Source organism: Puma concolor, chromosome B1 (assembly GCF_028749965.1).
Source record: "Puma concolor isolate L17-30 chromosome B1, mPumCon1.1.hap2, whole genome shotgun sequence".
Taxonomy (NCBI): Eukaryota; Metazoa; Chordata; class Mammalia; order Carnivora; family Felidae; genus Puma; species Puma concolor.
In genome coordinates this window covers 18,777,767-18,802,193 of record NC_141670.1, presented here as the reverse complement: position 1 = coordinate 18,802,193, position 24,427 = coordinate 18,777,767, and the positions used below count along the sequence as shown (strand labels likewise).

Sequence of the window (24,427 nt, the reverse complement as noted above, 5' to 3'; positions counted from 1 at the left end):
CGAGTATCAGAATTGTTGCTCAAAGGTAATCAGAATCGTCTGGAAATGGGGATGGAAGAGATTATAGATCCCTTTCTCTCTTTCCTTAAAAGCAGTTTCCCTTTAGGTGTATTGGCCCTTTTTCAGGTGTCCAAGGTGAAAAATCTAGTTTCCCTTAAATTTTGTTAAGTTTTTCTTTTGGGGGTGCCTTTTTATTTTTTTAATCGATATCTTTATTGGCCAGCTCTTAGATGACAGATGTCTTCGGCTTTGCCCACAAAACTTGAGGTGCCTCACACTTAGGCGCATGCGTACTTAGAAAGCGGGTTCTCCCTTAAATTTGGCACCCAAGTGCCACTCCCCTTTAAGGAGGCCCGGGAAGCTGGCTGCATTTTCCTGCTTGTGCAAGCCCTGGGAAAGGGAGAGCGTCCTTAAATGCCTGAAGCCAGTCTTTGCGGCACTCTAGTCCCGGATGTTCCTCCAGAGCTTTAATACTCTCTGCCTTCTAGTAAGTGCCTTTTCTTCTTTTTCTTTCTTCTTCAGCTGCTTTTTTTTTTTTCCTAGTGCCTTACGGGGAAGTGGTGTCCTGTGTCCTCACTTGTAACTAATTTTCAGCCCAGTGCTAAATTTTGAGAAAACTTGGAAGCCCCCTCAATCTCAGGATAGGGGTGTGAGTCCCTTGTGTCCTCCCCCGAGCACGTGGCTGCTGGCTGCGGAAGACCTGCGGGTGAGGAGCCGCGGATGCGCTGAGGGGATCTGATGCTTGGCTGAGGGTGGACACCGCGGTTGGCAAGTGTGACTCCCCCAAATCACCACCACTCTTAAATTTTTTTTTCAACGTTTATTTATTTTTGGGACAGAGAGAGACAGAGCATGAACGGGGGAGGGGCAGAGAGAGAGGGAGACACAGAATCGGAAACAGGCTCCAGGCTCCGAGCCGTCAGCCCAGAGCCTGACGCGGGGCTCGAACTCCCGGACCGCGAGATCGTGACCTGGCTGAAGTCGGACGCTTAACCGACTGCGCCACCCAGGCGCCCCTCACCGCCACTCTTTTATGGTTCAGTGTGCAGGGAGGTATTCCACGGCAGAAAGTTCACCTAGGGACACCTGCCAGGATGTCCAGGAGGCTCAGCTCCCAGTTACAGCAAAAATTCCCGGAAGATGTCTACTGTGAGAAACACCTGGAACTAGTGCAGTTGTTCTGTGTTGATGACCAAATCCTGCTGTGTGGCCAGTGCTTCCACTCTCAGGAGCACGAGAATCACCTGGTGTGTGGAGTACAAGAGGCTGCTGGCGTTTATAGGGTGAGCCTCCTGCAGATCCCAGAGCACTCTTAACACTGGCCGCCTCCTCTTACTAACTGATTTGGGGGAGGGGAGGCGATATTCTGATCCCGCAAGGCCACTTCCCTTAGGCAGTGTTTATCAGAGAATTCTAGACAGGTACTATATTTAGACCTTAAACGTAAAGGCTAAGAAAACATAGGTGTTTTGGCCCTTTTTCAGTTGTCCAAGGTGAAAAATCTAACTATTCTAAAGCAATTACTTTACCTAGAGTTTTGTGATCTATTTCTCTGCAGAAGTTATTCCAGGAGATATTGAACACATTGAAGGAGAAACTTGAAGTAGCTAAAAGCATATTGGCTGATGAGCAAGAAAGAATGGTGATGATTCAGGTCAGTGCTTATCTCGAGTCTTAGGGAATTACCTATAACGTTGGACAGCAAATAACATAAACAAAGTCAAAAGATGAATGACAAACCAGGAAAAATATTTGAAATCCATTGGTAGGAAAAGTGTTAATTTCTTTACGAATAAAGAACTCTCTAACATCAATAAGCAGAAGACTAGAAATTCAATAGAAAAACGATCAAAGAAATGAGATTTTGCAGAAAAGGAAATGCAACTACCTTTTGAATAAGAAGATCCTGAACTTTTTTTATGGTAAGAAGAATACAAATTAACTCTTAAATTTGTGAAATGACATTTGTAACCCTTATTGGAAGATACTAATGATTGATAACAGTTTATAACAGTGCCATGGGCGAGTGAGCATCTCATGTAGTGTTGGTGGCCATGTAAATCCTGAAACCATTTATTATTTTTTTTAAGTTTATTTATTTTTGAAGGAGAGAGACACAGAGTGTGAGTGGGGGAGGGGCAGAGAGAGAAGGAGACAGAATCTGAAGCAGGCTCCAGGCTCTGAGCTGTCAGCACAGAGCCTGATGCGGGGCTCAAACTGACAAACCATGAGATCATGACCTGAGCCAAAGTCAGATGCTTAACCAACTGAGCTACCCAGGTGCCCCTCCCCCTTTTTTAAAAATTTGAATCCTAAAACCATTTAAAAGGCAGTTTGAGAATTACTGTCCAGAATGAGGGCTTGCTGTCTGTTATGCCCATGTTTCACTTCTGATTTCAAACCTTCTAACTCAAGCCTTTAACTCTGTTCTGTGCCAGATATCCAGATTCTGACTCTTCTCTCTTTCAATTTTATTTTTTTTTTTTAAATTTTTTTTCAACGTTTATTTATTTTTGGGACAGAGAGAGACAGAGCATGAACGGGGCAGGGGCAGAGAGAGAGGGAGACACAGAATCGGAAACAGGCTCCAGGCTCTGAGCCATCAGCCCAGAGCCCGACACGGGGCTCGAACTCACGGACCGCGAGATCGTGACCTGGCTGAAGTCGGACGCTTAACCGACTGCGCCACCCAGGCGCCCCTCTTTCAATTTTAAAGAAAATAAATGGCTAGTTGAAGATGATAGAGAAGAATTGACTGACTCTGCAAGAACTTTTCAACTGATCCCCATTTTTTTCAGCCTTAACCACCATATATTCAAAAATAAAATATTGGGGTCCCACTCTTTGCCAGGGACTATACTAGGTATTGGAGATTCAGTAGTAAGAGAGGGGGAAAAAAATTGCCCTTGTGCAACTGACATTCTCATGGAAGTAAACCAAATAAGTAAAATGAATGTTACATGGTAAATGCTATACATTCAGGGAGGGGTGGGCAGAGGGAAGCATGATGGGATATACTTTGAAATAAAGTGATCAGGACCTTGTTCAGAAAGTGGCATTTGAGAAAACTCAAGCTGTTGAGGGATTGAGTTATACTGTTTTGGGAAGAATCTGGTAGGTTCTTAGTTGGGGCTGGAAAGGCAGTGGAAGCTGATAGGTGAGATTAGAAGATAAAGGGGCCAAATCTATAGGGCAGCTGACTTTTTTTTTTTTTATGTTTATTTATTTTTGAGGGGGAGAGAGACAGTGCCAGCAGGGGAGGGGCAGAGAGAGAGGAAGACACAAAATCTGAAGCAGGCTCCAGACGGAGCTGTCGGCACAGAGCAGGAAGTGGGGCTCAAACTCACAAACCTAACCTTGAGAGATCATGACCTGAGCTAAAGTCCACTTAACCGAATGAGCCACCCAGGCACCCCTAGGGCAGAGGACTTTAAATGAAATAGGGAAGGGTGCCTTGGTGGCTTAGTCTGTTAAGCATCTGACTTCATTTCAGCTCAGGTCATGATGTCACAGTTCTTGGTTTCTAGCCCCACATCAGGATCTGTGCTGGCAGTGCAGAGTCTGCTTGGGATTCTCTCTCTCATTCTCTCTCTCTGCCCTTCCCCTGCTCTCTGTCTTAATCTCTCAAAATAAATAAACTTAAAAAAATTTTGTTTAAATGAAATAGGGAAACGAGGAAAGTTTTGAACAGAGGGGTGGCTTGATTGAACTTTCATTCTCACAGAAACACTGACTGCTGAGATAAGACAAGACTGTAGGAGGGTGAGAGCAGAGGTGGGATACTTGACAGGGGACTGTTGTAGTTATCAGGGACAGGTGATGGTGAACCAGGGGTTAGTGGTAAAGGTGGTGAGCAGTGGTTCGGTTCTTGATAAGTATTGACTGCGGAGTCTCATGAGATGAAATATCATTAAGCTGGCCACTCCCAGTACCAGTCTGTAGCTCTGACTTCCAAGTGATATAGGCTTTCACATCCAACTTCTATTCAGCATCTCTTTTGGATGACTGATTGACTAATCAAAACCAGCATATCCAAAAACTGAGCTGCTGATACACTCCCTGCCTCTACAATCTATCCCTCCCTTGTTTTCCTGTTTTGGCAACTTCCTTCTTCCAGTTGCTTTATCTAACAACTTTGGTGTCACCCTACCATTTCCCTTTCCTGATACTCATTATCCAAAGCACAGCCAAATCCATTTGCCCCACCTTCCAATTTTCCTCATCTCCCCCTCTTTGTCACTGTGATTGTAGATTCCTCAGTTTTCTAAGTCAGTTAACATGTGTTCATCTGCATTGCATGTTCTAAGATTATGTTGATGTTGGTTGATCGTGAAACTTTCTTTGCCCTCTGTATGTATGCATTTTGTTTCTTCCCCTGTACTTGATATTCCCTTGTCTTTGTATTGGAGTTAGAGATGGAAAGTGACCATGAATATTTATCTCTGCTGTTTAACTTGAAGTCTCTTATCTATATCTGTGATGAAGGGAGAAGAGCAGGATTTTAAAGAGATGATTGAGTCTGAATATAGAATAAGGTTCCGGTTGATGGTTGAAGAGATGAACTTCCGGAGCCTACAAGACTGCGTATTCAACCCAAAGTTGAGGGAAGACCATCTGAATCAAGTGCTGGCATTTGCCACAGAGCTGAAGGGGCAGTCCCAGGAAACGCTACAGGTGAGAGGTGGAAAACGGCACGCTCACAGTATTTGGGAAATGAGGGAAAGGGGAGCTGAACATTATGCCAATTCTAGAATGAGACATCCAGTGACAGCCACACGTACATTAAAAGAATGTACGTATTCAGCCAGCCGTTCTATTTCCGGTCACTTATCTTACAGATATGCTTACATGCATATAAAAAGATGCAAGGATAAGGGAATGCTGTAAAATTATTCCAGTATAGAGCCATGGTTTAGAGGTCATGTTTGAAGCCAGACTGGTGAAATTCCTACCTGGCTTCTGCTATTTACTAGTCTCTAAGTGGCTAGTCTAACCTATACATGTTGTTTAACCCGAGACTCAGTTTCCTTAGCTATAAAGTGGAGAAAATACCTGTAGTTTTTATGCTATTGTGAGGATTGAATGTGATAATCTACATAAAGCTCTTTAAATAGTGTTTGCACGTATTATGCAGTGGAGACTATTAGGCATTATTATTAATTGTAAAGTTTATGATAGCAAGAGATTAAGTACAACCTATATCCATCAATACAGGACTCTCAAAATAGATTGTATTATGTACTTAAAATGGAATGCTCTTCAGCAGTTAGAAAAGATAACACAGCCATATGTGTATGGATAAGAAATGCTCTCCAAGAACATACTATTTATTAATAAAAAACAAGTAGGGGCGCCTGGGTGGCTCAGTAGGTTAAGCGACCAACTTCAGCTCAAGTCATGATCTCACAGTTCGTGGGTTGGAGCCCCACTTCGGGCTCTGTGCTGACAGCTCAGAGTCTGGAGCCTGCTTCAGATTCTGTGTCTCCCTCTCTCTTTGCCCCTCCCCTGCTCACTCTCTGTCTCTCTCAAAAATAAACATTAAAAAAATTTTTTTAAAGTAGGGTATAATATGCATCCTTTGTGTTAAGAAGAAAAATAACATGAGCATGTGCTCTTATGCCTAGATAAAGCATCTTTGCAAGGATAAAAAATGTCAGTAGCTTGATTCATTCTTTCTTATTAATTGATTATATTTTTAATTTCAAATCTTAATTTAATGAAGGTAATAGGAGACTTTCTGGACAAAACTGTACAGCAAAATAACGTGATCTGTTTTAGAGTCAGGTTGTCTTCTGTATAAGTGGACTATGTGCATACCTTCCACATCAACACAAATATATTGTGTCAAAGAATCTAGCTTCTAGTGAGGTGTCCTTCTTGACACAGAGGAGTTGTCGGGCCATATCTACTTATATGTATTTTTGAAATGGCAGGAAGAAAAGTGCATTGAAGAGGTAGTTGAATTAGTGAATAAATGAGATTATCACTTGTAAAATAGTAATAAAGAGATGATTCTGCAGAGACTGAACGATTTGGGGAAAGAGAACATGAATAAACTGAAGGAGAGTGAAGGCCGGCTTTCGGGACACATCTGCAGCCTCCAAAAGATGACTGTAGAGCTGGAGAAGAAGTGTGGGAAATACACCCTAATGGTGCTCCAGGTAAGATTCCAGAAATGATCTTCATTGCAGTATTTGAGAATGAGAAGTGGACCGTTCTCATTAAATGTCAGTTCTAGAATATTCTATAATTTGCAAACATACATGAAGGCTGTGTAGCTTTTGGCAGTCACCAAAAGCATTATGAATTATCTAAAACCCTGGTACAGGGGAGAGTTACTTCATGGTATGAATTCTCACCTTAAGACTATCAGTAATTAGTTTGAATTGAGATATCCCTTATTAGGGTGAATAATTGGTTAGTCGAATAATGACACATCAATACAATAGAATATTCTGCAACCAGAAAAAAAGAATGAAGCAACTCTATAGTGGTAAAAGGTATTTTCAGGGTATTTGATTGGAGTGGAAACATACGGAACTGCTTTTTTGTTTGGTTTTGTGGATACGTATATATGTATAGACATATGTTCGTTAACATTCACGGACTGACTTTGGCAAAATAAACGCAGAGATTGTAACACAAACATTGAGCAGTAACCTTGGAGAAACAAGGGTGAGATTTATTTGCATAGTATTGTATATTTTAAATGCATCACCTTTCAACTAGTAAATTATTATCTTTTTAAGACTTTATCCATATCCTGCTGCTGCTGGACTCGTATTTGCAATGGGAGTGCTCTTATTTGAGAAACACTTGCTGATAAACTGTTGGGTTCTATTCTAGAGCCCAGTCCCAGACAGTTAAAGTAGGTGTGGCTCAGTTATGCTCAGCTTCTGACCCAGCTTCCCCGACCATCCCCAGTTTAGCAAGCCCTTGCACCTGCTCAACTCTTGCCATTGACAGTATAGAAAGCAAGTAGATGGGCAGAGTTTGAAATGATGACTATTCTGGATAAGATGACTGAGGTGAGGAATGGAAAATATGTCCCTTGGGAAAGTTAAATCAAAACCACAGTGAGGGACACCTGGATGGCTCAGTCATTTAAGTGTCCACCTCTTGATTTCAGCTCAGGTCATGGTCTCATGGTTCATGGGATCGAGCCATGCTGTTAGTGCAGAGCCTGCTTGGGATTCTCTCTCCCTCTCTCTCTCTCTCTCCCCCTACTCCCTCTCCCCCTCTCTCCCTGTCTCCCTCTCCCTCCCTCCCTTTCTCCTCTCTCAAAAATAAACATTTAAATAAGAAACTACAATGAGATAGACCCTCTCAACTGTTAGAATGACTATCATCAATAAAAGACAATGGGTGCTGGTGAGGATATGGTGAAAAGGAAGTACTTAAACATTGTTGGTGGGAATGTAAATTGGTCCAACCGCTGTAGAAAACAATATGGAAGTATTTCAAAAAATGAGAAATAGATCTACCATATGATCCAGCAATTCCCTTTGTGTGCCTATACCCAAAGGAAATGAAAACAGAATTTCAAAGGGATACACATACTCATGTTTGGAAACAACCCAAATGTCCATTAAAAGATAAATGAATGAAAAAGGTGTGGTACGTATACATGATGGAATATTACTGAGCCATGAGAAAGGAAAATATCCTCTCATCTGTGATAACATGGATAGACTGTGAACACATTGTGCTTAAGCAAGATAAGTCAGAAATACAACTATTGTACAATATTGCTTATATATGGAATCTAAAAAAGTTAAACCTATTTTAAAAAACAAAAGTAAAAGGGTACTTACTGGAGAATGGAATAGGGTGGCAGATCGTTGATAAGAGTGATGGTGTTTAAGGGCACAAACTTGTAATAAATAGTAATAAACAATACAGATCTAATGTGTGGTATAATGAATATATAAAACAATATTGTATTATAAGTGTATGATGTGATAAATTTTGCAGTCATTACATCATGACCTGAGCCAAAGTCGGACACTTAACCACACAGGCACCCCAAGCATCTGCACTCTCCATCTCGGCTCGGGTCATGATCTCATGGTTTGTGAGTTCAAGACCCACATCAGGTTCTGCGCTGACAGTGCAGAGCCTGCTTGGAATTCTCTCTCTCCCTCTGTCTTTGTCTCTCTCTCTCTCTCTCTCTCTCTCTCTTTCAAAATAAATAAACCTTAAAAAAAAGTTTTAAAAGAAGGAAAGAAAGACATCCAGATTAAATATAAATCTTGTCAAGACATCATCTGACTCAGCAGGTTCTAAATTCCATGTAAAATGACTATATAGTCCCTGAATAATAAAACTAAGAATATTAAAACAAAAAACCCAAATAGTTACCTTGGGAATATAACTGTGATTTTAAGTATTTTTTCTGACTTCTACCATTCAGTGTTAAAATTTGGTATCTGATAATTAGTACCATGAAGCTGAGGAAATTATGTAGAAATCAAGTTTCATTATGAGAAGATATTTTCAGGGGTACAACTCACAAGAGGCGTGGCTCAGATACTAACCTTATCTCTTTTTCACCCTGCAGAATGCAGGATCTTCTTTGAAAAGGTAAGTTTTCATTTTGGAAACATTGGGGTGGGAGTCAAGGTCTGATACACGAGCACCCAGGAGTAGGGATGTTGGGGTAAGGATCGGGAGGTCATGTAACAAGATCCATCCTCTGAATAGTGGGGGGCCTGGCGTCTGCACAGATAACAGGCTGTCCTTTTTTTAATAGGAGTGAGTCACTACTGCTTCAGTGTCTGGAGCAAGCCCAAATCACGGACCTGAGTTTATGCCAAGTAACAGGAATGAGCAGAATGCTCAAAGTTCTGCAAAGTAAGTCGACACACCTCCATGATTACAGGGCACTTGACTTTGTATTGGAAAATCCAGCGAACATCCTACCATAAATACAAGTATATTCCAAAGAGCTTAAGGATTTAAAAAGACTGGAGAGTTTAATAATGCTACGCACATTGGATAGTTATCAAGAAAATAATTGTATGCTCTTATGTTGAAAGGCTCTCCTGTGCAAATCCTTTCCCAGTTTTCAACCCTGAAACATGATTGCAAGAAGATTTCAATTAAAAAAAAAAAAATTAAACTTCTAGGGGAAAAAATGTCAACATATACGTATAATGAAAGATTTCTATCTCCTGCCCCACTGCCTTTTCTGGAATGTCCTGCAGGTGGATTCATACGGTAGGTAGCCTTTTGAGTCTGGCTTTTTTCACTTAGTGTAAAGCATGAGAGGCATATCCAAGTTTGTTGTGTGTATCAGTAGTTTATTCTTTTTTGTTGTTGTGTTGTACTCCATTGTATGAATAGACCACAATTTATTCTCTTGCAGTTCCATGGCCACTTGAGTTATTTCTAAATATATGCTATAAATATTTGCTTAGGGAGTTTTAAGTGGACATGACTTCATTTCTCTTGGTTGCATATCTAGGAGAGGGACTGTAAAATTTGTTTTCCAAATTGGCTGTGCCATTTTGCATTCCCACTGTTAATGTATGAGATTCAGTTGCTCTACATCGTCATAAGCATTTGGTAGTGTCACTTTTTTTTTCTTTAATTAAAGCTGACCTAATAGATACGTAGTTATATATCACTTTAAATTTTAATTTGCATTTCTGAAATGACTAGGGATGTCGAGCATATTTTCATGTTTATTTGTACTTTATTATATCTATTTGAAGTATATCTATAAACATTTTGCCTATTTTTAAAATTTTGTTGTATATTATTGAGTTTTGTGATTTCTTTATATTTTCTGATTAATATTTACCAGTTCTTTATCAGACACGTTTTGCAAATATTTATTCCACTCTGTGATTTATATTTTCTTTTTTTATTAAATTTTTAATTTTAATTCCAATGTTGTTAGTGCACAGTGTTTTATTAGTTTCAGGTGCACAAGTAGTGATCCAACAAGCCCGTACATTACTCAGTGCTCATCATGAGAAGTGTATTCTTATTCCCCATTGCCTGTTATACCCCTTCCCCAACCTGCGTCCCTCTGGTAACCATCAGTTTGGTTCTCATAGTTAAGAGTCTGTTTTTCAGTTTGTCTTTTTGTTCATTTGTTCTGTTTCTTAAATTCCACATGAATGAAATCATGGTATTTGTATTTCTTTGACTCGCTTATTTCACTTAGCATTATAGTCTTTATTTACATCCATGTTGTTGCAAATAGCAAGATTTCATCCTTTTGTGTGGCTGACTGATATTCCATTGTGTATATCTACCACTTCTTCTTTACCCATTCATCTGTTGGTGGACACTTGGCGTGGCTTGTATATCTTGATTATTGCAAATAATTTTGAAATTCAGCTTACCAACTTTTTTTTCTGTTATGGTTTGTGCTATTTGTGTGCTAAGAAGTATTTTAGTATCCAAATAAAGATTTTTTTTTTCTTGAAGCTTTAGCTCTTACATTTATGTCTGTTATTCTTTTGGAGTCATATGTGTGTATGACTCAGGATCTGGTATAACTCCCCACCCGCTCCTTTTTTGTTCATGTATGTATCCTTTTTTGTTCATGTTGTTCCAGAATTATTTGGTGAAGATATTATTCATTAAATTTACTTAGCACCTTTGTTGAAAATCAGCTGGCACGTTTAAGCAGGTCTATATTGACTCTAATAGGTCCATTGATCACTGTGTTTTTCCTTTTGCTAATACAACACTGTCTTGAATGTGTACTCTATAGGAAGTCTTAAATATGGCATGTGAGTTTTCCAAATTTGTTCTTATAAAAATAATTTTGCCTACTCTAGATCCTTTGCTTTTTCACATAAGTTTTAAAATCAGCTTGTTGGGTTCTACAAAAAAAACCCTGAGATTTTAAATGGTGTTATATTGAACGTATAGATTAATTTAGGGATAAGATGACATATTTCTTTTTAGGTCTGCTTCACTCAGCAATGTTTTGAAGTTTTCAGCAAACAAATATCATGCATATTAGATGGGTCTCTAAGTATTTTATAGTTTTTAGTTCTTATACACACTTCTAATTGAAATTTTATTCATTTCTAGTTTATTGCTTATATATAAAAATAATTTGTATATATTGACATTGCATCTATGACTATGCTAAACTCATTCAGAGCTGGTGGCTTTTTTATAGATTCTTTGGGATTTTCTGCAAAGAGAGTCAGGTGCTCTATTAATACAGGCAGTTTTATTTCTTTACAATATGTAATCCTTTCTGTATTTTTCTCACCTTGTACTGGTGCTATGACCTCAAATATAATATCACATAAGAGCACTGAGAAACATTTGCCTTGTTCTTGATCTTAGGGTGAAAGAAAGCATTAAGTCTTTCACTTGAACTTTTCATTAGCTGTAGGTTTTTGTAGTTGCCTTTCATCAAGTTAAGGAAGTTCTCCCTCTATTCCTGGTTTGCTAAAACTTTGTATCGTGAACAAATGTTGAATTTATTAGATGCATATTTTTTCTTCATATATTAATATGGTAAATATATTTTTTCATTGGCCCAGCCTTGCATTCCAGGAGTAAACCTGGTTATGATGTTTCATCCATTTTATATATTGCTGGATTCAATGTGCTAATACTTTAAAGAATTTTGGTATTTAGGTTAATGAGGCATATTGATATATAGCTTTCTTATAATCGTCCATAGACACTTCAGTTTATTTATACAACACCCAGTGCTCATCCCAACAAGTGCCTTCCTCAGTGCCCATCACCCACTTTCCCCTTTCCCCCATCCCCCCATCAACCCTCAGTTTTTTCTCAGTATTTAAGAGTCTCTTATGGTTTGCCTCCCTCCTTCTCTGTAACTTTTTTTTCCCCTTCCTTCCCCTCCCATGGTCTTCTGTTAAGTTGCTCAAGATCCACATATGAGTGAAAACATATGGTATCTGGCTTTCTTTGACTGACTTATTTCACTTAGCATAATACCCTCCAATTCCATCCACGTTGCTGCAAATGGCCAGATTTCATTCTTTCTCATTGCCAAGTAGTATTCCATTGGATATATAAACCCCATTTTCTTTATCCATTCATCAGTTGATGGACATTTAGGCCCTTTCCATAATTTAGCTATTGTTGAAAGTGCTGCTATAAATATTGGGGTACAAGTGCCCCTATGCATCAGCACTCCTGTATCCCTTGGGTAAATTCCTAGCGGTGCTATTGCTGGCTCATAAGGTAGATCTATTTTTAATTTTTTGAGGAACCTCCACACTGTTTTCCAGAGCGGCTGCACCAGTTTGCGTTCCCACCAACAGTGCAAGAGGGTTCCCATTTCTCCACATCCTCTCCAGCATCTATAGTCTCCTGATTTGTTCATTTTAGCCACTCTGACTGGTGTGAGGTGTATTTCAGTGTGGTTTTGGTTTGTATTTCCCTGATGAGGAGTGACGTTGAACATCTTTTCATGTGCCTGTTGGCCGTCTGGATGTCTTCTTTAGGGAAGTGTCTATTCATGTTTTCTGCCCATTTCTTCACTGGATTATTTGTTTTTTGGATGTGGAGTTTGGTGAGTTCTTTATAGATTTTAGATACTAGCCCTTTATCCAATATGTCATTTGCAAATATCTTTTCCCATTCCGTTGGTTGGCTTTTAGTTTTGTTGATTGTTTCCTTGGCAGTGCAGAAGTTTTTTATCTTGATGATGTCCCAATAGTTCATATTTGCTTTTAATTCTCTTGCCTTTGGAGACGTGTCAAGTGAGAAATTGCTGCGGCTGAGATCAGAGAGGTTTTTTTCCTGCTTTCTCCTTTAGGGTTTTGATGGTTTCCTGTCTCATATTTAGGCCCTTCATCCATTTTGAGTTTATTTTTGTGTATGGTGTAAGAAAGTGGTCTAGTTTCATTCTTCTGCATGTTGCTGCCCAGTTCTCCAAGCACCATTTGTTAAAGAGACTTTTTTTTCCATCAGATACTGTTACCTGCTTTGTTAAAGATTAGTTGGCCATACATTTATGGGTTCAATTCTGGGTTCTCTATTCGATTCCATTGGTCTATGTGTTTGTTTTTGTGCCAGTACCATACTGTCTTGATGATTACAACTTTGTGGTAGAGGCTAAAGTCTGTGATGCCTCCCACTTTGGTTTTCTTTTTCAACATTACTTTGGCTATTCGGGTCTTTTGTGGTTCCATACAAATTTTAGGAGTGTTTGTTCTAGCTTTGAGAAGAATGCTGGTGCAATTTTGATTGGGATTGCATTGAATGTGTAGATTGCTTTGGGTAGTATTGACATTTTAGCAAAATTTATTCTTCCAATCCATGAGCATGGAATGTTTTTCCATTTCTTTGTATCTTCTTCAATGTCCTTCATAAGCTTTCTATAGTTTTCAGCATACAGATCTTTTACATCCTTGGTTAGGTTTATTCCCAGGTATTTTATGGTTCTTGGTGCAATTGTGAATGGGATCAGTTTATTTCTCTTTCTGTTGCTTCATTATTCGTGTATAAAAATGCAACCAATTTCTGTACATTAATTTTGTACCCTGCAACTTTGCTAAATTCATATATCAGTTCTAGCAGACTTTTGATGGAGTCATAGACACTTTAATTTTCATTTCTAGATAATCTATTTTGTTCTTTGTCAAATCCATTTGGTCTTGCTTTTTAGCTTTTCTATATCCTGTAGATATTTTTAAGCTTTTCTTTTGTCTTCAAACTTGTAAGCAAAAATTATTTTAGTTCAGTGCCTGGTAATTCCAATACCTAAAGTTATTCAGGTTTATTTTTGCTAATCTCAATAGTGCTTTCTTGGGGCGCCTGAGTGGCTCAGTTGGTTAAGCGTTCGACTTTGGCTGAGGTCATGATCTCACAGTTTGTGAGTTCGAGCCCTGCGTCAGGCTCTGGGCTGACAGCTCAGAGCCTGGAGCCAGCTTCAGATTCTGTGTCTCCCTCTGTCTGCCCCTCTACTGATTGCACTCTGTCTCTCGCATTGTCTCAAAAATAAACATTAAAAACAAATTTTAAAAAAAATAGCGCTTTCTTACTTTGAGTATGTGTTTGACTTTTTTAAACAGAAAGTTTTGCTTTTTTCCTTGGATATTATTTTTAGAAATTCTTTGAGTTCAAAAATGAATATATGCGTTATTGTAGAGAGAGTCCACATATGTTTCTGCCCATCTTCTGGAAATACTAAAAGTCTGGGACAACTTGTATTTAAATGTAAAGGCTTATGGCTTTTAAGACCACCTAATAATATGAATGTGGCCTAAACTCCAGAAATTTAAGTGCATTTGGCATCAAAACCTTCTGCTGGATTAAAAATTAGAGTAAGAAATAAGGAACTACTCCAGGTTTATGCTTTAGCAACTGAAGAAGTAAGTATGCTGTTAACTGAAGTAGAAACTAGAAAGGAGTAGTTTTGAAGTTCCATTTTGGGCACAGTATGTGTTAAATGCCTGTGTTATTTCGAACTGGTATTTCGCAACTTCTCCATGAAGTAAGCCATGAACATATAGAAGATATTTAAAACTGAGACTAGGTGAAGTAACCTGGGGAGAAAGAGTGCATGTAGTGAAAAGGATGACCCACCATTTAGCCCTGAGAAACGGTTGAAGAGAAAGAGATAAAGAGAAGGAACAGTTTGAGGTATGAAGGCAAGTGTTACTTTCATCCAAGTATAAGAAATCACATTAGCTTTCTTGTTCTCAGCTTGATTTTTTTTTTTTTTTCCTGGAGAATTCCTTCAGGTCTTCTAGCCTCTGCTAATATGTTCTTTTGATTTACTCAATATCAAGGGCCTGCTGGCAACAATTTGTAGGCATCCGGGTCACACTCTGGTGATATTTAAGATGAGAGCAATTCAGTTACAGGGAATCACAGCCGGTCACAGGGAAAAGCCTGATCTGTTAGGAGATTCTGATGATTCTGTAGGGGAATAGATCTTGGAGTTCCAGGCTTGGAGATCTTCAGAGGAGTAGAGATGGGTCCCAGGTGATACCTAAGTAGGATTGGATGCCATTTTTACAGCCTGCTCAAATTCCTTTCTGGTTTGACAGGTACTTCCAAACCTCTGTGTGCTCCATTATTCTTTGTTCTTCCTCCTCAGATTGCATCTCCTTCCATTATGTCACTTTCTTCTCTGGTGTCCACTTCTTGATACAAAGCTCAGAGGTTACCTGTCCTGAACTCTTGGATTGCCTCTTCCCTATCTGTGCCTGCGACACGAGCCCACTCATTGGCAAGCCTCTGCATGTTAGAAATAGTCTGTGGTGTGGGCATGGACAACTCTCACTGAGTTTAACTGAGTTTCTCTCTCCCTGCAGGAGCTGTCACTTTGGATCCTAAAACAGCTAATCCCTGTTTGGTCTTATCTGAGGATCTGAGAAGCATGCATCTCAGAAATGTCCAGCAGGACGTGCCTCGCAGCCCAGGAAGATTTGTCTTTAGTGCCACCGTGTTGGGTGTGGAAAGCTTCACCTCAGGGAGGCACTACTGGGAGGTGGATGTGGAGAAGGCCACCAAGTGGCAGTTGGGGGTATCTGAAGATTCTGCCAGCAGACATGGTGATCTACCCACCGCTTCGGGAAATAAAGTCTTGCTCATGGGTTCTTTGATGGGAACCAATTATACCTTCTGGGCCTTTCCCCCCCTGAAGAGGGTCTCCTTGAGAGGAGAGCAGATGCACAAAGTTGGAGTCTTCCTAGACTGTGAGTCTGGGCACATATCCTTCTATGATGTGGCAAACACATCCCTCATTTATAATTTCTCTTCCCTCACCTTCCAAGGAGCTCTCAGGCCCACATTTTCTCTTTGTATCCCAAGTGGAGTCACAAATTCAGACTCACTTAGCATTTGCCTTCCTCCCGTTTCTTCTTGTGATGTTACTGTTAGCCCACAGTCTTCCTTGGCATGAAATCTAAGAGGGGGCAGAAGTAAAGAGTTTGACTTTGTAAAAGAATCTACATAAAGTAATCCAATAAAAGATTTCTCACACTTGAGTTGGAATCTAGTTCATTATCCCAAGAGTTTTTGCATTCATGTGGCTTTCAACACCTATTTAGTGGCAGAGGTTACATTGAAACTGAGTCATAAATGATAATAACGGAAGGGCCCTACTAATTAAAACAATAAATGCATATGCAGCATAAAATTGGGAACTTAGAGAAGTAATACAGCCTGGACTCTGTAGGACTAAGTTAAGGACTCTAGCGACTTCTGAAAACACAATTAGATATAATCAAGACTTTAGATTTGAGGACGTCATCACAGTGACAGGTGAAATGAAGACATCCTTTGATCCTATTATTGGCAGTGTCAAGACTTCCTGACATCGTTCTAAACAGAGAACTCGATTTCCCCGGGTACTTTATCTGGGTGGGGAGGAGGTATTGCAGAAAATGTGAATATTTTAAAATTATTTTTGCAAGTATTCTACTTTCTTACAAGGATAATTAGATTTCTTATAAGAATCCTGATAATTCAATGCTTCAAGATATACAAGTAAAGTCAAGACAAGAAAAGTCTTTGCACATCTTCACAGCAAATCACAATAAGTCTTGGGGGAGGAGGCACATGGGTGGTTAAGCATCCAACTTCAACTCGGGTCATTGTCTCAGGGTTTATGAGTTCAAGCCACTTTGGATGTGATGTTCCCCTCTCTGCCTTCCCCATCCCCTCATGCTCACTCTCTCTCTTTCTCTCTCTCTCTTGAAAACAAACATTAAAAAAAGAAAAAAATGATTGTTCATGTACAGTAGCAGGTTTACAAATTTGATTTATCCTGAAATCACCTGAGGAGTTTTTTAAAATTATCTGGGCACCTGGGTGGCTCAGGCAGTTAAGTGCCTGACTGGACTTTGGCTCAGGTTATGATTTCACAGTTTATAAGCTAGAGCGCTGCACTGGGCTCTGCACTGAGAGTAGAGAGACTACTTGGGATTCTCTCTGCCTCCCTCTGTCTCTAAGATAAATAAAATAAAATAAAAAAAATGAATAAGCCACCCCTCCTGAAACACTAATTACATCAAAATCTTGGGTTGGAACCCAGGCATCATTTTTCCAGAGCTGTCTGGGTGGTTACAATATGCAGCCAAGATTAAGAAGAAAATTAGTAAAAGCAAGAAACAAAACAGCTGGTTTGGTCGGTGGCTATAGCCTTTTGTGTGGCTTGCAATTCTAAGTCTTAAAATGTAAAGACATGGTGATAATACTGGGGAGGTAGGCTATTCGGTTTACAGATGAGAGTAAGCTTTGCATGGCATCTAGTGACGAGTGTGCACGGTTCATGTGACTGGGATTGCCAACCATACTGCTGTTTTAGGAAAATTGTTGGATGGTAAGATATAATTAGCAGTTGCTTTAAGAAACTGAATGTCTTGGATACCTGGGCTAAGTGAGAGGAAGGCTATCTTGGGTCATCAGAGGAGCCTCCAGTGATTTGAAACAGGATTATCCCACCACACCGGAACGATATGACTACCCTTAAAACACTTTGCATATGGTTAAGTTTTTTGCCCAGGGTACATTTAAGTTAAAAATCCAGTTTCATTCTGTAGTTATAGCTTGGAAATAGTGCTCTACAATGTGTAGCAAAAATCAAGCTGTGAGGCTCTTTATAGCTGAACTACTGATACCTTTCTGGGTTAAGAAGTAAGGGAAGGCTCACAGCTGCTACCAATCTAGACCTACTCCTACCTTCAGTTGAGAGTCAGGTCAAGCTGCTTGAAATAATCTATAAGGGGCTAAAAGAAGGAAAGGTAAGTGACCTCACTGCAGTTAATTTTCTTGATCTTGTATAAAGCAAGAAAAGGATAAAGAGAAGATAAAGAATTCATGGGGAAGTCATGGGGAAGGTTCTGATTTCTTGGGTTTCCTGCTTATTGTGTGATAAACATTGTCCATCAGTAGTACATGGAAGGCAAAAAGCACATAGACGGCAAATGTAAAAAGACTGAGGTCACATTTTAGTTGTGTCCGGACAAATTGGAAAGTATGCAAGAGAATGGGAAATTTGCCCTGAAAAGCACTAAGTGTGACATTGGAAATTTACGCCCACAGGAGAGGAAAGAATTCTCTGCAGCAATAGATGATGAATGTGGTAGGATGACAAAAAGGATATTGAATTTAAATATTACATATTAAAATAATTTAAGTTTCTAATATGCTATCTGCAAGGTAAGGTTCCAAATATTTTGTATGTATCATCTGGATCTTTTGACTCTAAGAGGTAGATGCTTTTATTTTTAATTTACAGAGACAAAAATTTGCTAGAAATCACCAAATAGTAACACAATCTCTTAAGCAGGCTATTTAATCTTTCCACCCACTCAGTTTGTCTCTCCCTAAAGGTATTCAGTCAGGTAACTAGGATTGACTGGAAGGGAAGGTGGGGGAAGTCAAAGCCTGATAAGATGTAAAAGTGAAATTCACATTTCTCAAAATAATTTTACCTTATATTTGTATAGTAAATTTTTTAATTAAAAAATAGATTACGATTTAGGTGAATATTTTTGTTTCTGAGTATTTTTATGAGCTTTGTGTTTATTCTAATGAACACTCTCCGGTCAGCTAAAGATACCCTGCATTGTGTTTCCTGTTTCAGATGGAACTATGTGGTCATTCCAGAAACCAGTGGATTTTCTGTTTGAAAAAGAGGGTGGACCTCAGGGTCAAAGGGTACTTGTTGCAATCTCCTTAACTCTTGTTCTTTGGCCTGTGAAATTTCTGAAGTTAAAAGCTATTCCTACGTTCGATGTTGAAATTCAGAACTTCAGAGGTGAGTGAATTTTAGTCCAGAAACTGTACATGTGAATTTTCTTTGAGAATATCCTAGTCTTTTTAAAAAAGTTTTTAATGTTTTTATTTATTTTTGAGACACAGAGAGAGCATGAGCAGGGGAGGGGCAGAAAGAGAGGGAGGCACAGAATCCGAAGCAGGCTCCAGGCTCAGAGCTGTCAGCACAGAGCCTAATGCGGGGCTCGAACTCACAGATGTGAGATCATGACCTGAGCTGAAGTCGGACAATAAACCGACTGAGCCATGCAGGTGCCCCTATCCTATTCTTCATTATGGAGTTTGGTGGCTTGTTTTAGAGGGAGAGGGAGAGATACTACTTTCCTGGGTTGAGTAATTTAGGGAATTGGAGAAGGTGTGTGACATGCTTCACCTCTTTAAGACCAAAGCCTCTTTTCAAAAACTTGAGAAAAAGACATGTGAATATCCATCAAGAATATCTTCCCCACCTTCCGAGCCCACTACATTCCCAAGTGTGCCAACTTCTTAGGCATCCCATGCTTCATGTAAGCTTCACGCTTCACTTTGTTTCAAATTGCTTAGGGGTCATCACTGACCCTTTTACTTTGTTCCCATTCTACATTCAATCCATCACCAAGTACTTCTATATATATCCTAATTCAAACTTTTTTTTTTTTTTTTTTTAACCATCTTTCCTCTTTCCACACTAGTTCTTGTGGCTTGTCTTTCATTTAAACTACTGTGGTGGCCTTCTGACACATTCCTTCCCCTCTTATCTTCCTCGGTCTACACTCCACAAAAAAAGACCTTCCCTGAACATTCTATCCAATCCTCACTTTTCCTCTTACATTACTTCCTTTATAGCAACAGTAATTCCCTGGATTCTTCTTTAATTTATCTATCTTCTCTCTCGGGAATGTAATCTCCACAATGGCAAGGGCTTTGAATGAATGGAGAACAGTACAATCAACATATATCACTATATTCCAGGTACTTTACATGAGAGAACAAAACACAGATCCCTGACATCGATGGGCAAATAAGACAGTTTGACATGGGAGCTTTAGAATATAATGTTGTCTAAGGAACTCTCTAAAAATGGCTTTTATTTTGTTTTCTCAATAGGATAGCTAGTAATGAAACAGAGTTCTCTAAGATCCTTTCATCATGATCCAGTGACCATCTGGTTTTTCCAGGCAGGTTTCTGAATATGATTTAAAAAATCAGAGCTCAATTTTTTTCTGACCCAATAGTAGACTAACTTTCCAGCTCAGATATAAAGCCTGAGATGAATATGCGGTATGGGGAGTTGGATACTTGCTTCAAATAAAAGAATCCATTGGGGTTAAATCTTTTCAATCACTAAGAACAGATCTTTGCACAACAGTTTATTCTTGTGGCACTGATGGAATATAGTAATTCTGGCCTTAGGAGGGCAAAGGTCACAAAAAGGGTCTGCAAAAGAGAAGGCTATAGCTACTCATAAAAATGGATCGTTGTAGGTTAAGATTTTTGTACTAACTGGAAATCCCTTTAGCTCATGATGGCTGCTCTGAGAAATTCCCCTGTAGCTTTAACATGAGTCTCAAAAAACAAGGCATTCTCGAGAGTCCTGTTTGGCTAATGGTTTCTCTCTCTTGAAGCATTTGCAGTTCCTCTCTTTGGTTATGTTTCTCTAAATTAGCGTTCCTATACAAGGTTTAAAACTCTCCTTTCATTTTTAAAACTAGGTTGAAGAGAAGATATACATACATGCGTATACACATATATAAAGACAGACATATGATCACTAGCTACTTCATATCTGAGTGATTTTATTCCCTCAGTAGAAGGTTCGTGGCTTCTTTTTGACAATACAGCCATACTTTTATAGAATATAACATAATTAATACATTTTCCCTTTGGAAAAGTTGTCTTATTTACTGCTGTCTCACCTTAAACACTGTGAATGTCCCACAGGAGCCTCTCATTAAATATTGGTGAATGGACTTCTTGTTAAAAAATGAATGGACTTTTAATGTGTTGGTTGTGGTGAGACACCTTATTGAAAAGAGAGAAAAGAAGTTAAAACTTGAATACTGAATAGTGAAACCCAGGCCCCTAGATGGCTTTTCTAGAATGCTGGGATCAGGTTTATCCCTTGTCCCAAGAAAGACTGTTAAACTAAGAGGAAAGACCTGGTATTTGTTGTCCCACCTAGTTTCCTAGTCATCTTTTAAGTACCCTAATCATAGATAAAAATGAACCACAAATGATTTAAGAAAAATCTGGAATGTGGTAGACAAAGACCAACAGTAAGAAAGTGGAATTTGGAGGAAAACCTAAAACCATTAATTGCCTCAGAAATGAAAAGATATTCTAGAAATACTATGTATATGTAAACAAAAAAAATGAAGAACTTTATAGTTCTTACAGTAATGAAATTCAGTAAGAAGTTTGGAAGAAAAAAAGATGGAAATATTCCAGAGAGGAAAGCAAGAAGATGAAAAATAGTTGAAAAGGATAAATGTAATCCAGGATTAAGAGAACAGAGAAAGTGGAGGGGAGGAGAATTTCAAACACATTTTAAATTGATGGATTTTACATCGAAAGAGTCCCTTATACCAACGTGACGAATGAAGGCATCCACAGCAAGGTGGAACATTATCAGGGATATCTCTGAATATCAGAGATAAAGAGATGAGTCTAACCACTTCCAGGAGGAGAGAAAATAGGTAACACAAAATCAAAATCAGAATGGCTTCGTACTTAATATCAATTCTGGAAAATAGAAGTCAAAGGAGTAATGCCTTTCCCAGTTCTGCAGAGAAATGCTTCCAACTTACATTCCATACCTAGCCAAATTATCAGTTGAGCTTAGCTCTTTGCTTGCTAAGCCATCATAGAATGTGCTCCATTACAATGAGGGAGTATACTGTGAAAGAAAGAATTTCAGAAGTGGTAAATGCAACATAGGAAAGAGGTAAGGGAATTACCAAAATGCTGGTGAAGGAGAAAATTCCCAGAATATCAGCAACAGCTTGCCCAAAGTAGAACAGAAGATTCACAGAAAGATGTGGAAAAAATCATTAGAACTGATTATTTGATAGATGTTTGACTATTAAGAGCTTTATACCTCCATAGGAAAGTTTAAGGGATGAGTTAGTGACTGGTACATTTGAAAAGTAAGGAAAGAAAACATAGGGAAAATGAGGCAGGTAAATCTAAAGAAAATAACGTTGATTAATGAAGAGTATTTATATTTGCTCAGCTGAAGGATATTTCTTGGGTCACAAAGTACACAATGAAAATTGATATAATCAAATGTCGGTATGATTATATTAGAATGATGAGGGAGGGAAAGTTTATCTGTGGGGATGGGGGTAATGTAAATTCTGATTTCTTAGGGTAGGGAGCTACTGATAATGCCTAAAAATGAAACATTAAGAACTATGTAAATTCTGGGGCACCTGGGTGGCTCAGTCAGTTGAGCATCCGACTTCGGCTCAGGTCATGATCTCACAGCTTGTGAGTTTGAGCCCCGCGTCAGGCTCTGTGCTGACAGCTCAGAGCCTGGAGCCTGCTTCGGATTCTGTGTGTCCTTCTCTCTCTGCCCCTAACCCACTTGCATTCTGTCTCTGTCTCTCTCAAAAATAAACATTAAAAAAATTTTTTTAAAGAACTATGTAAATTCTATAAGTCCTGAGTTGAGTGTATCTAGGTAGCAGGAATGGAGGGAAGTAGAGGTGTTGGACCTATAATTTTCATGTTGATTTTTTAAAATTATAATCCTTGTGGCTCTTCTTGATCTTACGAACTACAGTATTTATTTGCAAGAGAAAATGTAAAACGCTGGATATTCTCCACTTATTCAGTGGTATACTATAATTCCTTTAAACAACCAGAAATTTAATCTCACAGGTTACCTGGAATATCAGATTATTTCTATGACAATTATAAAAGGAGGGATTCTTTAAAGTATTCTGTCTGCAGTGTTATCAAGACCTTTGGAACTCACGAGAAAAATATGTATAATTCCAAAACAAGGCAAAACGTGCACACTTCAATTTCCCAATTTAAGGAGGAAAATAAGAAACAAGCCAATAAGAGTAAGGAGGCTAGGCGGTGAAGACCCAGGGAGCTCCCCAAGCAAGACCAAATGCTGGAAGATAAAGTGAAAATTTGGTAAAGATAAACCAACTATCAACTGCTGCAGGAATGCAGAAGTCCACACTTAGGACAAACATAATAACATTAAAGTCTAACAGAAAATCATCCTTGTAAGAACATATCTAAAGAAAAAAACAAACAAACAACAACAACAAAAAAACATATGGTGATGTTCCAGCTAGGATTTGGTGCAGAGACCAGTGTTCAGCTAGCTACTGGTTACTTTGTGAGTGATTTTGTCCTCCACCAACACTGCAGTGTGCCCTTAAACCTGTGTCTAACAAAAAACTTGTGCTTTTTAGGCTAATGTTTTCCAAGTTCGGTAGCTGTCCCAGAGTAGTAAGCCCTGGTTTGAATCCTGGATGCATGGGAATTGTTTTAAATATTTAAAATTAATCAAATGAACTTATTAATCTTAATTAATATGATGCAACATATTCATGCAACCTAATGTTACTTATATTAAGTGAATAGCAACAATTAACTAATATGTCATAAATTAATAAACTGACAATGGTGGGAATGCCAGGGTCTGCCAGACCCTCAGAATAACAGGCAACTGAGACCAATAAATCTGAGTGCTCACTGGCTTTCCCCCAGGGTAAGGATGTGTTCTGATCCTTTCTGTACCAGGTAGGTCCCAATGTTTGTAGAATTTCTAGAAGTGGAAATATTGCAACCAAATTGTGTACTACCTTTGAATGGTGATGTAAGCATTGCATATAAAGTGTCTGTGATTCAACTTCAAACTACACTTTTGGGATCTATCATGAGACTTGTACAAAGAATGTCAGTAGCAACTAGAAGATGCACCAAGATACCTGCTCTTGCTCTGTGCGGCCCTCTTACTTCAGTGAAGTTTATCTACCACGGATAAAAGCAACCGGGGAATGTCATCTGATCTTTCGAGGGGTTTGTGCCTCTGTTTCTGTGTGTGCAATGCCCTCTCTCTGCCATAACTACATGAGTAACCGGAAGCTCTGAACCCTCTGCAACCCCCATAAACAGAGTGGGAATCTGAGACTGATTTGCTGCCCAGCAACCTGAAGACTAGATCATGTTCTTTCCACCCTTTGCCACATTCCATCCATTCTCCCCTCCCTTTCTTTCTCAACATGTTGCCTTTTGTCATAAGCGGGGTCTTTTACCTATCCAGATGGTGGTTGTAGTTCTAGGTATGCATCCAAACAAGAGCATCCAAAGTGGGGGGGGGGAAGTATCTATTTTTGAGATTCTCTCAGGATTACAAAGACCTACCCACACAATTAGACTCCCAGAAAGCAAAGTTGTGTTCATTAGACTTCATGCATTAAGGGAAGACACATGGGAGTGTGGAGCTAAATAAAGGAAGCCTCATTAGAAGTGGAGCCCTGAGGCCAGAAGGGGCTCACACAGCAAGCACCTCTCCTGAAGCCTTCTGCAGACCCATGGGGAAGAAGCCTATAGTACCCCAGCATAAGGAAGAAAGATTTTCTCTTCCCCTGGCAACGGCTTAGCCAATGAGAAACTGTCACATTCAGCCAATGAAAAGCCACTATCCTTCATACTCCCAGTTTACTTCAATGCATTTTTT

At 39.2% G+C, this 24,427-nt stretch overlaps 1 protein-coding gene across 1 annotated transcript; it reads left to right on the top strand.

Annotated features, from left to right (window-relative positions):
- The first annotated feature begins 1,023 nt into the window (after positions 1 to 1,023).
- TRIML2 (tripartite motif family like 2) lies at positions 1,024 to 15,950 on the top strand. Its single transcript, XM_025933105.2, has 7 exons — positions 1,024 to 1,283; positions 1,559 to 1,654; positions 4,486 to 4,674; positions 6,021 to 6,161; positions 8,561 to 8,583; positions 8,753 to 8,853; positions 15,276 to 15,950. The coding sequence occupies exons 1-7, from the start codon at positions 1,095 to 1,097 to the stop codon at positions 15,863 to 15,865; spliced, it is 1,329 nt and encodes a 442-aa protein (XP_025788890.1). The 5' UTR covers positions 1,024 to 1,094; the 3' UTR covers positions 15,866 to 15,950.
- Positions 15,951 to 24,427: the final 8,477 nt, after the last annotated feature.

What these genes read in the sequence shown, in the direction of transcription:
- TRIML2 (XM_025933105.2), top strand. Translation starts at nt 1,095, where the DNA reads ATGTCCAGGAGGCTCAGCTCCCAGTTACAGCAAAAATTCCCGGAAGAT. An exon ending in AGTCCCAGGAAACGCTACAG is followed by an intron (nt 4,675 to 6,020) that starts GTGAGAGGTGGA and finishes ATGATTCTGCAG; the next exon opens with AGACTGAACGATTTGGGGAA. An exon ending in AATGCTCAAAGTTCTGCAAA is followed by an intron (nt 8,854 to 15,275) that starts GTAAGTCGACAC and finishes CTCTCCCTGCAG; the next exon opens with GAGCTGTCACTTTGGATCCT.